Source organism: Theropithecus gelada, chromosome 20, assembly GCF_003255815.1.
Source record: "Theropithecus gelada isolate Dixy chromosome 20, Tgel_1.0, whole genome shotgun sequence".
NCBI lineage: Eukaryota > Metazoa > Chordata > Mammalia > Primates > Cercopithecidae > Theropithecus > Theropithecus gelada.
Window position 1 is genome coordinate 49012563 of NC_037688.1, and position 16830 is coordinate 49029392.

Here is a 16830-nt window from a genome sequence, read left to right on the forward strand (position 1 = left end):
GATGGTGAGGGGATTAGGTTGGCAGGTGGGTAGGGGCCCTCGCAAGGCAGCAGGGTCCTGGAGAGGCTGGTAGAAAGTGGAGATTTGCCAAAGTGACCTGAGTTAGATTCTACCTGGTTCACAAATTTGCCTGAGGCTAAGGCTTCAGCGCAAGGGACGGGAGAGTCATACCTTTCCTGAAACACCTGCTGCCGGCGTGGCCTTGTCGGTCTCTGCCAGATCCTGTTAGCACTGTGGCTTCGAGCCTAGTTAAACATTCAAGCCCCATGCAGTCAGAGAGCACCCATGGCACGCCCGTTGTGCAGTGGGGTGTTTAATACATGTGTTGCTTTTAATGGTGTGAAAGATCAGACAGCTTGGGTGTGTGTTTTACCAACTGCTTTTTAAACTCACATAGTAAAATGTAAAGTATATAAAAAGCAGAAAATATGGTATATCTTCTAAATACTCACATTTAAAACATTTTTTAGAAATAATATATGTCAAGCAAGGTCAAGCTAATGTGTTTCTGTAGGCTCTAAATTAGAGTTGTGAACCAATATCTTATCCCACTTATAGGGTTTTTTGGGAAAATACTCAAATGTTTCCAAGCTCTTTTGTTTCTTTATTCTTAAAGATTATCTACTATTTTGTTTGATAGAGTAACTGTTTCTATTCCACTTTCTTTTTTTTTTTTTTTTTTGAGACAGAGTCTTGTTCTGTTACCCAGGCTGGAGTGCAGTGGTACGATCTTGGCTCTCTGCAACCTCCACCTCCTGCGTTCAAGCAATTCTCCTGCCTCAGCCTCCTGAGCAGCTGGGACTACAGACATGTGCCACCAAGCCTGGCTAATTTTTTGTATATTTTTTAGGAGAGAGGGGGTTTCACCTTGTTGGCCAGGCTGGTCTCGAACTCCTGGCCTCAAGTGATCCACCCGCCTTGGCCTCTCAAAGTGCTGGGATTACAGACATGAGCCACCACGCCTGGCCTATTCCACTTTCTAATTGGCTATTCCTGCTATTAATATACAGGGCACTCTCCCTCTTGTATTTGGGTCTAAATGTCATCTATAATAAATAACAGTGAATACTTACTAGTTTCATATTTAGTTTTACTTTTATCCCACCCATTTTCTTTTAGTAGTTCTTACAACTTTGCCTTTATTTAATAAAGGTAAAAAAGAGCTTTCTGTTTCCAATTTATTCCTTTCACCAATGAGGAAGGAGGTAGATCATCGCTGCTTAATACGTAGCTACCAGCCTCATGTAGCTGTTTAAGATTTAAATTATAATTGAAATCATTAAAAAATTAGTTCCTTGTTCATACTAACTACATTTCGAGTGGTCAGTAGCCAGACGTGGCTGGAGGCCACAGAACTGGATGGCTACAGGACATGTCCATCATCACAGGAAGTTCATAGAAAGTTCGTTCTTTTAGTTTTTTTTTTTTTTTTTTTTTTTGAGATGGAGTCTTGCTCTGTCGCCCAGGCTGGAGTGTGGTGACGCGATCTTGGCTCACTGCAACCTTCGCATCCTGGGTTCAAGCGATTCTCGTGCCTCAGCCTCCCGAGTAGCTGGGATTACAGGTGCCCGCCACCACGCCCAGTTAATTTTTGTATTTTTAGAAGAGACAGGGTTTCACCATGTTGGCCAAACTGGTCTCAAACTCTTGACCTCAAGTGATCTGTCTACCTTGGCCTCCCAAAGTGCTGAGATTACAGGCGCGAGCTACCATGCCTGGCATATATCTCTTCTTCTCTCAGTACCCAGCTGTCTTGTTTGAGGCCAGTACCTCCACTAGTCTGGAACCCTCCTTCCTGGGCTTTCTGCCCACTTCTGTCTCTCCTTTGACAACAGTGGTTTTTCCAGGGTCTGTGCAGAGCTCAGCTTTCTGGCATAAGACAAGCAAGTTTCTGAAGGCTCCTTGCCCCTTTTGGGAGTGGGGGCTGCTGACTGAAGCTCCAGGGCACTGTTTTATAAGCCAGCTCTCCATGTGGTGATGGCCCGGGCCCCAGCCTTTGTCCCCTCCTCGGGCACTCACTACTCGCGCCCTTGGTTTTGCTTTCAGTTTTGATTGTGCATTGAGTCCACAACTTGAATGGGATTTTCTTAAGGCATAAATGACAGTTGCCCAGTGTACAGTGGGAGAACAAATCGCCCAGCCTGGGACATCCCTGGGTGGCAGAGTGGTCCTGCTCTCAACTTGTGGAATGTGCAGCAACACCTTGAGGTTATTAAAAAATACCTGAGTCTGGGCACAGTGGCTCCTGCCTGTAATTCCAGCACTTTGGGAAGCTGAGGCCAGAGGATCACTTCAGGCCAGGAGTTCAAGCCCAGCCTGGGCAACATAGTGAGACTCCATCTCTACAAAAGAAAAATTTTTTTTAAAAAGGTGGGCTTGGTGGTGTACACCTGTCATCCCAGCTACTTGGGAAGTTGAGGTGGGAGGATCGCTTGAGCCCAGGAGGTGGAGGCTGCAGTGAGCTGTGATTGCGCCACTGCACTGCAGCCTGGGTAACAGAGAAAGACCTTGTCTCTTAAAAAAACAAAACCACACGCACACACACACACACACACACAAATACAAGTTTGATTCTTCCAGAAAAGGTCAGAAAAAGAAAGTCCAAAATACATAGTCCATAGTATTTCAGCCACTAGCACTGCTGAAGTGAAATTGGAGACAGCAGAGATATCTCGGGAGAAAATGGAGGTTTTTGGGTTTCTCTGTTAGATGACTTGAGCAAGTCTGCATGTGCTCTGTAAACAAGAAAACAGTCTGGGAAACTGTCAGCCTCTGCCCCAGCCAGTGTGCAAAATACTCTTCAAAAGAGAGAAAACTGGAAAACAAGTTGAAAACCGGGTGATCTGACAAGTGTGGAAATTCACAGCAAGCATGTGCCTGTGCTGCAAATATTATCTGGGAGAGAGCCAAGAGCCTGATCAACATTTCCAGGAAGCAACAGGTGGTGAAGGCAGTGGCATGACTGCTCCCACGGAAGGTTAGTCACGAATGTTCAGCATCGACCGGGTGTGGTGGCTCATGCCTGTAATCTCAATACTTTGGGAGGCCGAGGCGGGCGGATCACTTGAGGTCAGAAGTTCAAGACCAGCGTGGCCAACGTGGTGAAACTCCGTCTCTACTAAAAATGCAAAAATTAGCCGGGCATGGTGGCAGGTGCCTGTAATCCCAGCTACTCGGGAGGCTGAGGCAGGAGAATCGCTTGAACCCAGGAGGCACAGGTTGCAATGAGCCGAGATGACGCCACTGCCCGCCAGCCTGGGCAACAGAGCGAGACTCCGTCTCAAAAAAAAAAAAAAAAAAAAAAGAATATTCAGCATCTTGTTTTTTCCTTTACATGATACGATGTTTATGGGAGAGGTGGCTTCACCGCCTCGGTGGCCTTTCTTCCAGCTGAAGATGCCCACAGGAGGTGTCAGTGGAAGAATAACCACCTGTGGGTCAGAAGAAAATGCCTTTGCAAGTAAATGCCCTCCTGGATGAGAAGGTCCATCTGTGTTCCAGGCAAGGACAGTGGCCCCTTCTGTGTTTCTGTGGCCAAGCGTCCGGCGTGTGGGTGTGCTGTACAGGCCACACCTGCGGCAGGAGAAGTGTGTGTGCTTGAAGAAGACAATGTGGGTGTTGGCCCAGCATTTTTAGGTTGGACTACAATAGTGAGAGCTGCAAATTGAATGATTCTTGGAGCTATTTCATGAAGGTCAAATTTTCTTTTGTTTTGTTTTATTTAATCTCTCCCAGACTTCTGAACTCCTGCCATGTTGAATTTTTAGTTCTTCAAGGTTATTTGGCCTTATTCTTGACTTACATGTTTTTCTGCCCTAGCTCTACCACATTATCTAATTATTATTTTTTTTTTTGAGGAGTTTCACTCTGCTACCCAGGCTGGAGTGCAATGGCGCGATCTTGGCTCACTGCAACCTCTACCTCCTGGGTTCAAATGATCCTCCTGCCTCAGCTTTCCGAGTAACTGGGATTACAGGCATGCACCACCATGCCCGGCTAATTTTTGTATTTTCAGTAGAGACAAGGTTTTACCATGTTGGCCAGGCTGGTCTCGAGCTCCTCACCTCAAGCGATCTCCCCAGCCTCAGCCTCCCGAAGTGCTGGGATTACAGGTGTGAGCCACCATACCTGGCCCACGTTATCTATTTCTAAGCCTTTCATATTTTTCATTTACCTGCTACTGCTCACTCTACCTTCTATTCTTGGGGAGGGTGTGTTTCTTCCCAGCTTTATTTTATTTCTTCTCTAAATCTCAGAATTATTGCACCTTGTTGATGTTCACATTGCTGTATTTAGTTTATTTTATTGTATTATTATATTTGAGACAGGGTCTCACCCTGTCACCTAGGCTGGAGTGTAGTGGCGCAGTCAGAGCTCACTGTAGCCTCCACTTCCTGGGCTCAAGCCATCCTCCTGCCTCAGCCTCCCAAGTAGCTGAGACCACAGAAATGCACGACCACACCGAGCTTCTTTTTCTTTTTCAAAAAACAGCTTTATTGAAGTATAATTCACATACGATGCAATTCACCCTCTCGGGTGTACAATTCGGTGGTTTTTAGTGTATTCATGGTGTTGTGCAACCATCACCACAACCTAATTTTACATTTTCATCACCCCAAAAAGTAACCCTGCATCCGTTTAGCAGTCACACCCTCTCCTAAACCCATGGCAGCCACTCATCTGCTTTCTGTGTCTACAGATCTCCCCATGCTAGACATTTCATATAAATGGGATCACATGGTGTGTGGCCTTTTGGGACTGGTTTCTTTCACTAAACATCATACAGCTTTCTTTCCATTGTCAATGCATTCCTTTTTTTTTGTTTTCAAGTATTTAGCAGCTACCTAGTCTCCGATTTTAAATTTAGTTTTTCATTTCTCTTCTTTCTGTTATTGCTCATCATCTACATTCTGTACTTGAATCAGCATCCTCTTAGAAACCTTCGGATGAGCTGTCAGCTCTAGGGACACAAGTGCGGTCTGGGACCCCCCGCCCCATCCCTGCTGCAGATATGACCCGACCCCCTCCCTCTGCAGATGTGACTCATCCCCCTCCCTCCCGTCTGTGGCATCTGGTGCATTTGGTGCTGTCACTTCACAGATAGAAACTGATCAGCTGGTGGTCGGTTTCAGTTCTGGTATCTTTCCCCAGCTCTCCTGTTTCATAGCCTCTTCCCATTGTTTAAACTCGGCTCCATGACAGCATTCTTAATAGTTACTGCAGACCTTCATTTGCATTTTGTTGTCGGCAACTCATTGTTGAAGTGCTGTTGGTTGCTTCTGAACAGCCCATGGACACTTGAACTTGAATGTGTGTGTCTCTCTCTTCTTGTGGGTCCAGATCGTCACTCACTCACTGTCCTCACATTCACGGCTGTTCTCAGGACAAGCACTGTCTTTCCCTTTTTCGCATGTCCCTGTTTACATGAATGAACTCATTTAATCCTCACAACAGCCCTGTACTGTGGTATGACCATCACATCACAGTAGTTTCCTTTTCTTTTTTATTTTTATTTTTATTTTTTTTGAGACGGGGTCTCACTCTCACTCTGTTACCCAGGCCAGAGTGCAGTGGCGTGATCTCGGCTATCTGCAACCTCTGCCTCCCGGGTTCGAGAGATTTTCCTGCCTCAGCCTCCTGAGTAGCTGCGACTACAGGCGCCTGCCGCCACACCTGGTTAATTTTTGTATTTTTAGTAGAGACAGGGTTTTGCTATGTTGGCCAGGCTGGTCTTGAACTCCTGACCTCAAGTGATCCACCCACCTCGGCCTCCCAAAGTTCTGGGATTACGGGCGTGAGCCACCACACCGACTAGCATTTCCATGATCTAGACAAGGGAACTAAGGTCAAGCACTGAAGTTAAAGTCACCTAGGTTGCTTTTTTTCTTTTTTAACCTATTTATTTCTTTCAACCCTTAGCCCAGATCCTAATCTTCGGTAAGTACTCAGTAAGCATTTAGTTTTCTGGGTGCGTGAATGAGCAAATGAGCCAGTGGATGACAGAGATAGCACCTGGTGGGCTGTTGACAGACGTGCCGGATGTGCTGGGTGTCGTCTCTGAGGCTCGTTCTGCAGTCTTTGTGAAGGCTTGTGCTTGTAAACCCTAATTCAGGAGGTCTCTTAGAAATGGGAGGCGAGGGTCTCTGAAGTGTGTGACTCCGGGACTCTCCCTGTGTCAGCATTCTGGAATGTAGCAGTGGGATATTTATTAACGCAGAATACAGAAGATAAGAAGCCAGGCCGGGCGCGGTGGCTCACGCCTGTAATCCCAGCACTTTGGGAGGCCAAGGCAGGCGGATCATGAGGTCAGGAGATCGAGACCGTCCTGGCTAACATGGTGAAATCCCGTCTCTACTAAAAATACAAAAAAAAATTAGCCAGGCGTGGTGGCGGGCGCCTGTAGTCCCAGCCACTTGGGAGGCTGAGGCAGGAGAATGGCGTGAACACAGGAGGCGGAGCTTGCAGTGAGCCGAGTGAGCCACTGCACTCCGGCTTGGGCGACAGAGCGAGACTCTGTCTCCAAAAAAAAGAAGCCAGAACAGGGGAATGTGGTCATTCAGGGGGGTGCCTGTCATTCCCATTTGGCTGTGATGGCAGCTGTTTAGCCATTACTGGGAGAGACAGGGAAGCTGGGTATAGAAGGTACCTGTTTAGAAGCAGGGGTGGGGAAGCGGGAGAGAGAGAGTATGCGTGCACACACTAAAATTTTGTTTTCTGGCTGGGTGTGGTGGCTCACGCCTTTAATCCCAGCACTTTGGGAGACAGAGGCAGGCGGATCACTTGAGGTCAGGAGTTCAAGACCAGCCTGTCCAGCTTGGCAAAACCCCGTCTCTACTAAAAACAGAAAAATTAGCCAGGCATGGTGGTACACACCTGTAATTCTAGCTACTCAGGAGGCTGAGGCAGGAGAATTGCTTGAACCCGGGAGGCAGAGGTTGCAGTGAGCTGAGGTTGTGCCACTGCACTCTGGCCTGGGCAGTAGAGCGAGACTCTATCTCAAAGAAACAAAAACTTTTTTTTGGTTAGGCAGAAGATCAAGTTAAACAGGCAGAGTGAACACCCTTTGTTTCTTTCACTTTCTTCCATAAATCCATCTCATATTTTATTATTTGGAACTTCTTTTTTTTTTTTTCTTTGAGATGAAGTCTCACTTTGTCGCCAAGGCTGGAGTGTAATGGCACGATCTCGGCTGACTGCAAGCTCCGCCTCCTGGGTTCAAGCAATTCTCCTGCCTCAACCTCCTGAGTAGCTGGGATTACAGGCGTGTGCCACCGTGCCCAGTTAATTTTTGTATTTTTAGTAGAGACGGGATTTCGCCATGTTGGCCAGGCTGGTCTCAAACTCCTGAGCTCAAGTGATCCTCCCGTCTCGGCCTCCCAAAGTGCTGGGATTACAGGCGTGAACCACCGTGCCTGGCCTGGGACTTCATTTGTTAAGAAGAGGTTAAGTTTCACCAGCAGCGATTTGTAGTAAGACCTTGCGACTTATCATCAAATATTAGGACAACCAGAATAAATCAGTCCTTATGATTATTTATTGTACATATGAGTAGGAAGGACTTACCCCCCTCCGGAGAACATTTTAACATAAACACGTGAAAAATATTCTCTCTTTTGTACCAAAACTTTTGTTCTTCTTATGCAGAAAGAATAGATAATTATAAAATATATCTATAACTCCATAGGCTTTGGCTATTTGATAGATTAAAAGCATTTTTTAACTTTATTTTTCTTACTGGCTGGTTACAGTTTAGTTTAAATAATTCTCATGCTGCTTGGTCATTTCTGACCTAGTCATGAGGAAGAATGCGATGCAAAATGAAAGACGCTTCTGGAATGTTTCTGAACCAGCCCAAGCTGATTGCCTCTCTTCTGTTTATTGTTTTAAGTCATAAGTGACGTAAGCTTCTAGGCGTTTGTTATGCTATGTGGCTGGCTCCCAAAGTCATGTCTTAAAACATTCTTTCCTTCCTGATTATTCTTCTCCTTCTTGTTTTTCTTCTTTTTCTTTTTCTTTTTCTTCTTTTTTTTTTGAGATGGAGTTTCATTCTTGTTGCCCAGGCTGGAGTACATGGCGTGATCTCAGCTCACTGCAACCTCCGCCTCCCAAGTTTAAGCAATTCTCCTGCCTCAGCCTCCGAAGTAGCTGGGATTTACAGCGTGTGCTGCCACACCCAGCTTGTTTTTCTTTTCTTTTTTTTCTTTTTCTTTTTTTGAGACAGGGTCTTGCTGTCTTGCCCAGGCTGGTGTGTAGTGGTGCAGTCACAGCTCACTGCAGCCTCGACCTCCTGGGCTCAAGTGATCCTCCCGTCTTAGCCTCCTGGGTAGCTGGGACCACAGGTGCCACCACACCCAGCTGATGCTTAAATTTTTTATAGAGACAGAATTTCACTATGTTGTCCAGGCTGGTCCCAAACTCCTGGGCTCAAGTGATCCTCCTGCCTCAGCCTCCTAAAGTGCTGGGGTCACAGCTGTGACCCCCGTGCCCAGCTGTTTTTCTCTTTCTGTTGAGTTGGCAGTCATGTCCTTGATTCTTGGTGGCTGAGGGTATCTCAGTCCAAGGCAAGAATCCCACAGAAAGAGACCAGGACAAATGAGGCCAGAATTGTCTTTCTTTTCCGTAATGGGCTTTGTCAGTGACTCTTGCTATACTCAGGTCACCAAACCTGATCACCACTATGTGCAAAGCGCAGTTTTAGTTTTCAGAGAAATGACACTAAACTTAAGAATACTTAAGAACGTTAACTGTGTTAACCTCCTCCACGCACGCAGCCATAGGCAGATTCCCCCATCACACAGGAACCCATTAGGAAATGCCCGCCTCTCTCTGCAGCCTTTGTAAAATTAAGCTGATAAAAGGCATCACTGTTGTTGAGGTTTCAAATCAATGGATAACCAGGAAAGAACATAAGAAATCATATGAATTATTCTCCTGTTTACACTTAAATCATTTAGCTGCCTTTTTTTTTTTTTTTTTTTTTTTTTTTGGACCTTCTGCTGTAAAAGAGCCATTCTAATGAACTTGGACCCCAGGCTCCATGTGTGTGGTTATTCATTAAATCATGTTGCTGCAGATTCTCCTGACTTAAGACTTTGGCTGGGCTTGAACTCAGTAACCTGTCCTGATATATTTCTCAGGCGTTTCTGATCGGGCAGCTGCGTTCTGCCTTAGCTGTCATGATGATAACCTCCTGGTTCTGGCAAAAGGTTTCACTTTAAATTTAGCTTTCCATATGGAAGCCTAAATGAAAAGATCACGTATTTCCCAGTTTTGCTCGTTGTGGACTCGGAGGTGTGTTTGGCCTTTGTCACACTAGTAGGATCGTGTTATCACTACAGGTTGGTCATTCAGTGCTTCCTAAAGAAAAACTCAAGTCAGGAGCAATTATTGATTTAACAGTTTTGCAAATGCTTTTGCACATAGAAGGTGCATGAAAAAGATTCCAGTGACACGCAGATCGAACACTGTGTCGATAATCACAGCTAATGTCTAGTGCTTGCTGCATGCCGGGCAGTTGTAGAGGCTGTGTGCGTGTTGGTCATCTAAGCCTCACATGTGAGCCGTGGGGTAAGCCCTGCTCCTGTCCTCGCCTTAGAGATGAGGAAACTGAGAGGCAGAGATGAAGCAGCTCACTTAGGTCACGGGATTAGGGGGCAGACCTGGACCTGACTCCGAGGCCCCCTCCAGCAGCCAGGTCTCCGCTCCGCTTGATTGCTTGTAATCGGAGCCTTGCCTCTCGCCGCCAGTTTGCGGGGAGTAGGTTTCCCGTTTCCACCGTTATTTCCTGACTCCCGTGCCTCCCAGCTTCCCACCCGCTGTGGCTGGCATTTCCACTGGCTCCCTGGCTTGTCCTATGCCTCATGCCTCCTATGTGGCTCTTCCTCCTGCTTTCGCCCCCCTGCCGCCGGTGGCCCCGGGATGGAGGCTTCCCGGGACGGCCCACACAGTGCCCTGCACAGGTGCTGCGGCTCAGCCCTGGCCATTCCCCGCACACATTCTCTGTTCCAGCCACACTGAGTTAAAAGCCATCCTTTAGCTGTGCCTGCTGCAGTCCCCCTCTGTAGAGGACCTTTCATGACCCGTTCTAGTAACCCCCCTGCCTGGTGTCAGCCACCCCTGCCCCTTGCCCGGTTTGCTGTTGCCAGGCTGACCTCCCCACGTCTTTCAGTCTCCGTGTGGAGGGCGCTGATCCGTCTGTTTCCCTCTGCTTGGGAAGCAGTAACAGAACAGCACAGGCTGGGTAATCGATACAGCACGGGAATTTATGTCCTCATGCTTCTGGAGGCTGGGAAGTCCAAGATCAAGGCACCAGCAGGTGCAGGTGTCTGGGGAGGGCTGCATCTTGTGGAAGGGAGAAGAAACGGGAGGGCAAGTGAGAGAACCCCTTGCAGCAAGCCCCTTTATGCAGGTGCCTGATCCCATTGCAGGGGAGGAGCCCTCCTGGCCTCGTCACCTCTTAAAGCCCTGCTTCCTTAAGACTGTCACTCCACAACGCCTGAAATTTGGAGAGGACACATTCGAGCCACAGCCCCTTCCTTCTCGGGGCTTCCTGAGATGCCCCGTCCTGTGCTTCCTGGAGCAGCCGTCCTTCCTCGTCCTGGGACTTGGCGTGCCTGACCAGAGTCACACCTGCTTGTCCTTTTGGCCCCTCTTCAGGTGACGGGCTCCACACAGGTCACGATCTTGGCCAAAATAGTCACACATCGTCCCTGTACCTATCAGTGTTTAGTAAACAGAAAGTGCTTAATAAATGTTTGATGAATTAAGAGTGACTCAGTAACCCCAGTTCAAACAAGCAACAGCAGAAGTTGGAGATGTGCATGAGGCACATGCCCAGCTTGTGAGCAGAGGTGGCTGCTGCTGCTCCATGCTACTGCGGGGTGCTCCCTGCTGCGTGCGCCCTGTGGACTGCCGTGCGGAGCGCTGTGAATGTGCCGGCTGTCCCATCGTGCTCCAGCTCTTTAGGCCTCCCTGCCCAGCCTCTCGCCACTTCAGTTGCCACGCACTTCCAGGAGAGGCTGTCTTGACTTTCTTTTGCAGTTCTGGAGCCACACAGGGAGCAGGTACGCAGTTACCTGGGTGAGGGCCCCTTCCTGGGTTTGAGGGGCAGCCCAGTTCATGCTCCCAGGGCAGCCCTTGTGCACCGGGAGCCATAGCCTCAGGCAGGGGCACCCTAAGCCGCCAGCACTTTGCAGGGCCAGCCACAGACATAGTGGAAAACCTCACCCTTCAGCTGCAACTTTTCCTCCCTCCCACCAAAAAAATGTCCTTCCTCTCTCAGTGCGTGGGGACTACGGTCTCCAGAGTGGCCATCCACAGTCACACTGGCTGTCAGTGGCTGCTGTCACCACCATGCCACCTGGTGACTTGTGGGCCACACTCAGGAGTCATGGGAAGGAGACCCTTAGAGCAGCCCTGGGACAGAAGTTCTCACGTGTACTTCTTTGATGAAGGCGGGAATAAGCCCTGGCAGCTCTTTGTCTTCTCTTGTGTCCCCATTGGTTGCATTTTTTTTTTTTTTTTTTTTTTTGAGACGGTGTCTTGCTCTGTCGCTCAGGCTGGAGTGCAGTGGCCGGATCTCAGCTCACTGCAAGCTCCGCCTCCCGGGTTCACGCCATTCTCCTGCCTCAGCCTCCCGAGTAGCTGGGACTACAGGCACCCGCCACGTCGCCCGGCTAGTTTTTTGTATTTTTTAGTAGAGACGGGGTTTCACCGTGTTAGCCAGGATGGTCTCGATCTCCTGACCTCGTGATCCGCCCGTCTCGGCCTCCCAAAGTGCTGGGATTACAGGCTTGAGCCACCGCGCCTGGCCCAGTTGCATTTTTTAACTCTGGCAAAGTGAAATGGCAGAGTTGGTCCAGTGTCGCCTGGGACAGGTCTGAGAAATTGGTGTAAAGATGCCTTCACTCCTACATCATATTCCAGTTCATGTTTCCATTTTGGTGTATACATGTTACAGCCGTGGTTGATCCTGTATATAAATTGGGATGTGGGTTTTTGTTGGAGAAAAAAATGCACAAAAGTTCAGGACCTAAGTAAGAGTGAAAGATTTCCATTGACCAGCTGCGGTGGCTCACACCTGTAATCCCAGCACTTTGGGAGGCCAAAGTGGGCGGATCACTTGAGCCTAGGAGTTCGAGACCAGCCTGGCCAATACAGTGAGACCCCATCTCAAAAAAAAAAAAAGAAGAAGAAAGAAAGAAATAGCTAGGCATAGTGGCACACGTCTGTAGTCCCAGCTACTCAGGAGGCTGAGGCTATAGGAGGTGGAGGCTGTAGGGAGCCATGGTTGCACCACTGCTCTCTAGCCTGGGCAACAGAGCAAGACCCTATCTCTAAAGGAAAAATAAACCATGAAGGGTTTCTTGGGGCCAGTTGGCATCTGAAAATATCTAAGTCTTTTGGTTCTCAGCTATGACCTGGCTACGCTCTAGGATGACTTTACATGTGTCCAGGACTCTTGGCAAATTCTCAGAACACTTGACTTAAAAAGATAAGCCATGTAGTATTTTGACAAGTAGAGAGGGAGGTGAAATGATGAGATGGGGCCATACTTATAAAATCATTCGGGACCGTTGATGAAGTAGTCCCTGGGTTTCTGATGAATGAATTTTAAAGCACTGACCAAATATGTACCCAGTGTAAGAAGCCAGAGTCGATCAGTGTCGTAGACACGTTGCCTCTTGATGGAATCTTTCCGTGCCACACCCTTCACAACCTGAAGCTGGAGCTTCAGCCCTTCAAGAAGGGCCCCTACAACCGGGTGCAGTGGCTCGCACCTGTAATCTTTGGGAGGCCAAGGTGGGCAGATCACTTGAGGTCAGGAGTTCTAGACCAGTCTGGCCGATATGGAGAAACCCTATCTCTACCAAAAATACATAAATTAGCCAGGCATGGTGGTGCACACCTGTAATCCCCGCTGCTCAGGAGGCTGAGTCAGGAGAATTGCTTGAACCCAGGAGGTGGAGGATGCAGTGAACCGAGATCGCACCGTTGCACTCCAGCGTGGGCAACAGAGTGAGACTCCATCTCAATTAAAGAAAAAAAGAAGGGACCCTGCTTTGTTCCTGATTTTATTCTCAGTGCCTGGCATACACCAGGCCTGAAATAAATGTTATTTAAATGTTAAATTACATTGTCCCTCCTTCCGATACATTTGCCATCTGGTTAAATTCCAGTGAAGACAAAAGGATGGATTTGTTTAAATAAAGTTTGCTTCTTTTTCAAAAATTCCTTGGGCTCTTCCCGGAAAAGCTGCTCCTTAGCCATCTTCTCAGCAGATTCCCGGGGCGGGATCCACCCGCCTGTTCACAGCTCCTTCCAGTGCGGCGTGGGTCCAGGTGTTAGTTCAGCCTCCAAGGAGAATTGTAAAGATATGTGTCACGTGTCCTTTTGACCACCTTTTTTTTTTTTTTCTGTAGAGGGGATTTTGTGAGAGAATAATATGCATGTGGACCTCAGCTTAACAAAAGCTGAATGTTCCTGGGGTGAGTGTTTGAATCCAACAGGAAATAGATGCTCGACGGCTCTGAGTCAGGGGAGGTTTTAATGGCCTGTTGGTGCATGCTAGGGTCTCGTTTTTCGGGGTAGTTTTGCAATCTCTGATACAGGTAAGATGGTCAGTGCCGAAGGCTGCCATGACGTCTACACTGACCGTTGTGAAGGTACTCACCGGACTGGTATTTACAGAGAGAAAAAAACCCAAGCAGGGTCTAGGGTCAACCATTCTGCTTTGCTGCCTTCACAGGGAGGTCCTGGGACCCTTTTATGGAGGAAGTTTTAATGCTTATTTTCACCCTGAAGGTAAAACATGAAACACGCAGCCGTTACTCCAAGAAAACGTAATGTGGGTAACTGGAGTGTCTCGGGGGCCCACGGTCTCCCTGAGGCCGCATCTCTCCGGAGAGATGGTGGACGTCCGTCGTAAACTATGACCTGTTCACGTTTTCACTTTACTCTCAACTTTCCAGGAGTGAGTCGTTCCCAGAGAGCAAGACGGAGCTGCGTTTCAACAGACGGTGCTTTCAATCTGTGCTGACTGTAACTTTTATCCATCATAGGTTTGAAGACTTACCTGATATCGGGTCAGAGAGCCAAGGAGTCTCGCTGCAGCTGTGCAGAGGCCTTGCTTTCTGGCTTTGAGATCACTGACGGCTCACAGGTGTCCTCAGGCCCTAGGGGACAGGGGACAGCGTCGTCATCAGGGAATGTCAGTGACTTGGCGCAGACTGTCAAAACCTTTGATAACCTTAAGGTTAGTTTTTTTTTTTTTTTCTACTTCTAAAACTTTCTATTAATTCTGCAGTAGAGCACGTGAAATAATAAACAGCCCCCAGGTCTGAGGCAAACAACGTGGAATAACCTTCTATTTGGTTTTCACGATTTTAATATTTAGTCTAAAGTTAGTAGCGTTTTGTATTTTTAATATCCTTGCTTTTTGACATACTACGCACCTCCATTTCCTTTCCATTGCATAAGGATGCTTCTCATTTGAATTATTAGTTATTTTCTCCTCCTGGGACCTGTGGCGTTTTGGGATTTCTAGAAGCTAGTGATAAATGACAGTAAAGGTGGCCTTCCTTGGCACCTTGGGTGGAGAGCTAGTTGATAATCCGATTTCAGAGACCACTTTCTCAAATACTTCTACGTCTCTTGAAATCCACTATTTTATGATTATTTGAAATGATGTTGGTGTGGGTAAATCCTAGGACACAGCTCACTGAGAGGACAGGCTGCCGAGAACATTGTAGTATTTCATTATTGGAACCGGGATTTCCTGGTAGCCGCCTAGAAGTGCCTGTTTCTGGACTCACCTGTCATCATAAATTACCAAGGAACTGGCGCGGTCGACCTTGGGTGTGTGAAATCATTTCAGTTTATGAGCTGTTCCTCCGCTTTCACGTTTGATTTAGTTTCCCCACTGGTACCTTCTGTTTATTTTTATAGTTTACACATCTCCTGTCTCCATTCTTAAAATGAGAGAGAGAGAATCACAACAGCTCCCCTGCGCTGCTTTGTGTTGTCAGATAACACAGTGGGGTATGCGTGAGGATGGCGGCCAGTGGTTACGGCTTCACCCAGTGTGTCCCTGCCTCTCCACGTTCATTCACAGGCTTGAAAGCTGCTGTTGGTGTTTACGATGAACAGCCTTCGTCATGTGGCAGTCAGCCGGGGTATCCAGATTATTTACTGGGTCAGGATACATAGCGCCTGTCGCCCAGTTACCTGTAACGATGACACCTGGGTTCTGTCAACCCCGCTCGTGTATCATGTTGGTTGGGTGCTTTGTTAGTGTAACGCAGGGCTTCTCACCTTGGCACCGCTGGCATTTTGGACCAGGTAGTCCTGTGTGGTGGGGCTGTCCTGTGCACTGTCAGATGGCTGGCAGCATCCCTAGCCTCCACCTGCCAGATGCCAGCATACCCACCCGTACCCTACTCCCCAACTGTGCCAACCAAAAATGTCTCCGGACATGGCCCAGTGTCCCCTGGGGGTGCAGAGTCATCCCTGAGTGAAAACCACCGGGACAGTGGTGTTGGATCCTCTCTTCCCCGTACTCTTGGCACATGCGTAAAGCTCATGTATCTGAGATTCCCTGGATGCCTGCAAACTTTAGAGACAGCCGTCTCGCCTGGGCTGACGTTTTGCAGGAGTCAGAAAATGGAGCTCTGGGCTCCTAGACAGCGGACCCGGGCAGGGAGGGGCTGGCGTGGGGAGGAGTCGGGAATGGTTTTGCTATTTGGGGAAAAATGGTTTCCTCCAGCCTGCACACTGAGCTCTATTGAAGTAGTGAAAGACAGCCCAAGCCAAAAATAAATAATTTGTTGTGTTTGCCATTTTAGCGTCCACATATGTGTGTTTCTGTCCGTTAGGGGATGCGGTCGCAGAGTTCCCCGTATCACATGCTCACAGGTTTAGTGACCACGAGTTTAGCCATGGCGATGCTACACTGCTTTGTACTCATCTATATTATTTGTTTTGATCCGAATGAGCAAAAACCATTTAGCATATCTCCTTGGCACGTGGAGATTTTCCAAATATCGTTGAACGTTTCTGAGAATCCTGTAATCTATCTCAGGTTGACAGAAGGCCAGGCAGGGTGGCTCACGCCTGTAATCCTGGCACTTTGGGCGGCCGAGGTGGGAGAAACGACTGAGGCTAGGATTTTGAGACCAGCTTGGTCATCGTAGCAAGACATCATCTCTACAAAAAAATTTTTTAAATTAACTGGGCTTGGTGGCATGTGCCTGCCATCCCAGCTACTCGGGAGGCTGAGCCAAGAGGATCACTTGAGCCCAGGAATTTAAGGCTGCAGGGAGCTGTGATTGTACTGCTGCACTCCAGCCTGGGCCACAGAGTGAGACCTTGCCCTGTCTCAAAAAAAAAGGAGGGGGCGTGGCACTCAGTGGTAAAGTAAATTCGGGAACCTCTGGATATTCAACACAGAAAGAGTTTCTTTGCCGGGCGCGGTGGCTCAAGCCTGTAATCCCAGCACTTTGGGAGGCCGAGGCGGGTGGATCACGAGGTCAGGAGATCGAGACCATCCTGGCTAACATGGTGAAACCCCGTCTCTACTAAAAATACAAAAAACTAGCCGGGCGTGGTGGCGGGCGCCTGTAGTCCCAGCTACTCGGAGGCTGAGGCGGGAGAATGGCGTGAACCCGGGAGGCGGAGCTTGCAGTGAGCCGAGATCGCGCCACTGCACTCCAGCCTGGGCGGCAGAGCGAGACTCCGTCTCAAAAAAAAAAAAAAAAAAAAAAAGAGTTTCTTTATTGCAGGACTTCTCAGAGCCTTTACTACGCTAGTAGACAGTATCTAGTCCTTCGGAGG

General features: G+C 48.2%; 1 protein-coding gene across 1 annotated transcript in view; it reads left to right on the top strand.

Annotated features, from left to right (window-relative positions):
- The window catches only part of ADCY9 (adenylate cyclase 9), a 156418-nt gene that overhangs the window by 96889 nt on the left and 42699 nt on the right, over nucleotides 1-16830 (top strand). Inside the window, exon 3 of the mRNA XM_025371130.1 lies at nucleotides 14061-14254. Coding sequence (XP_025226915.1) covers nucleotides 14061-14254 — 194 coding nt within the window. The remainder of the gene's footprint in view (nucleotides 1-14060; nucleotides 14255-16830) is intronic.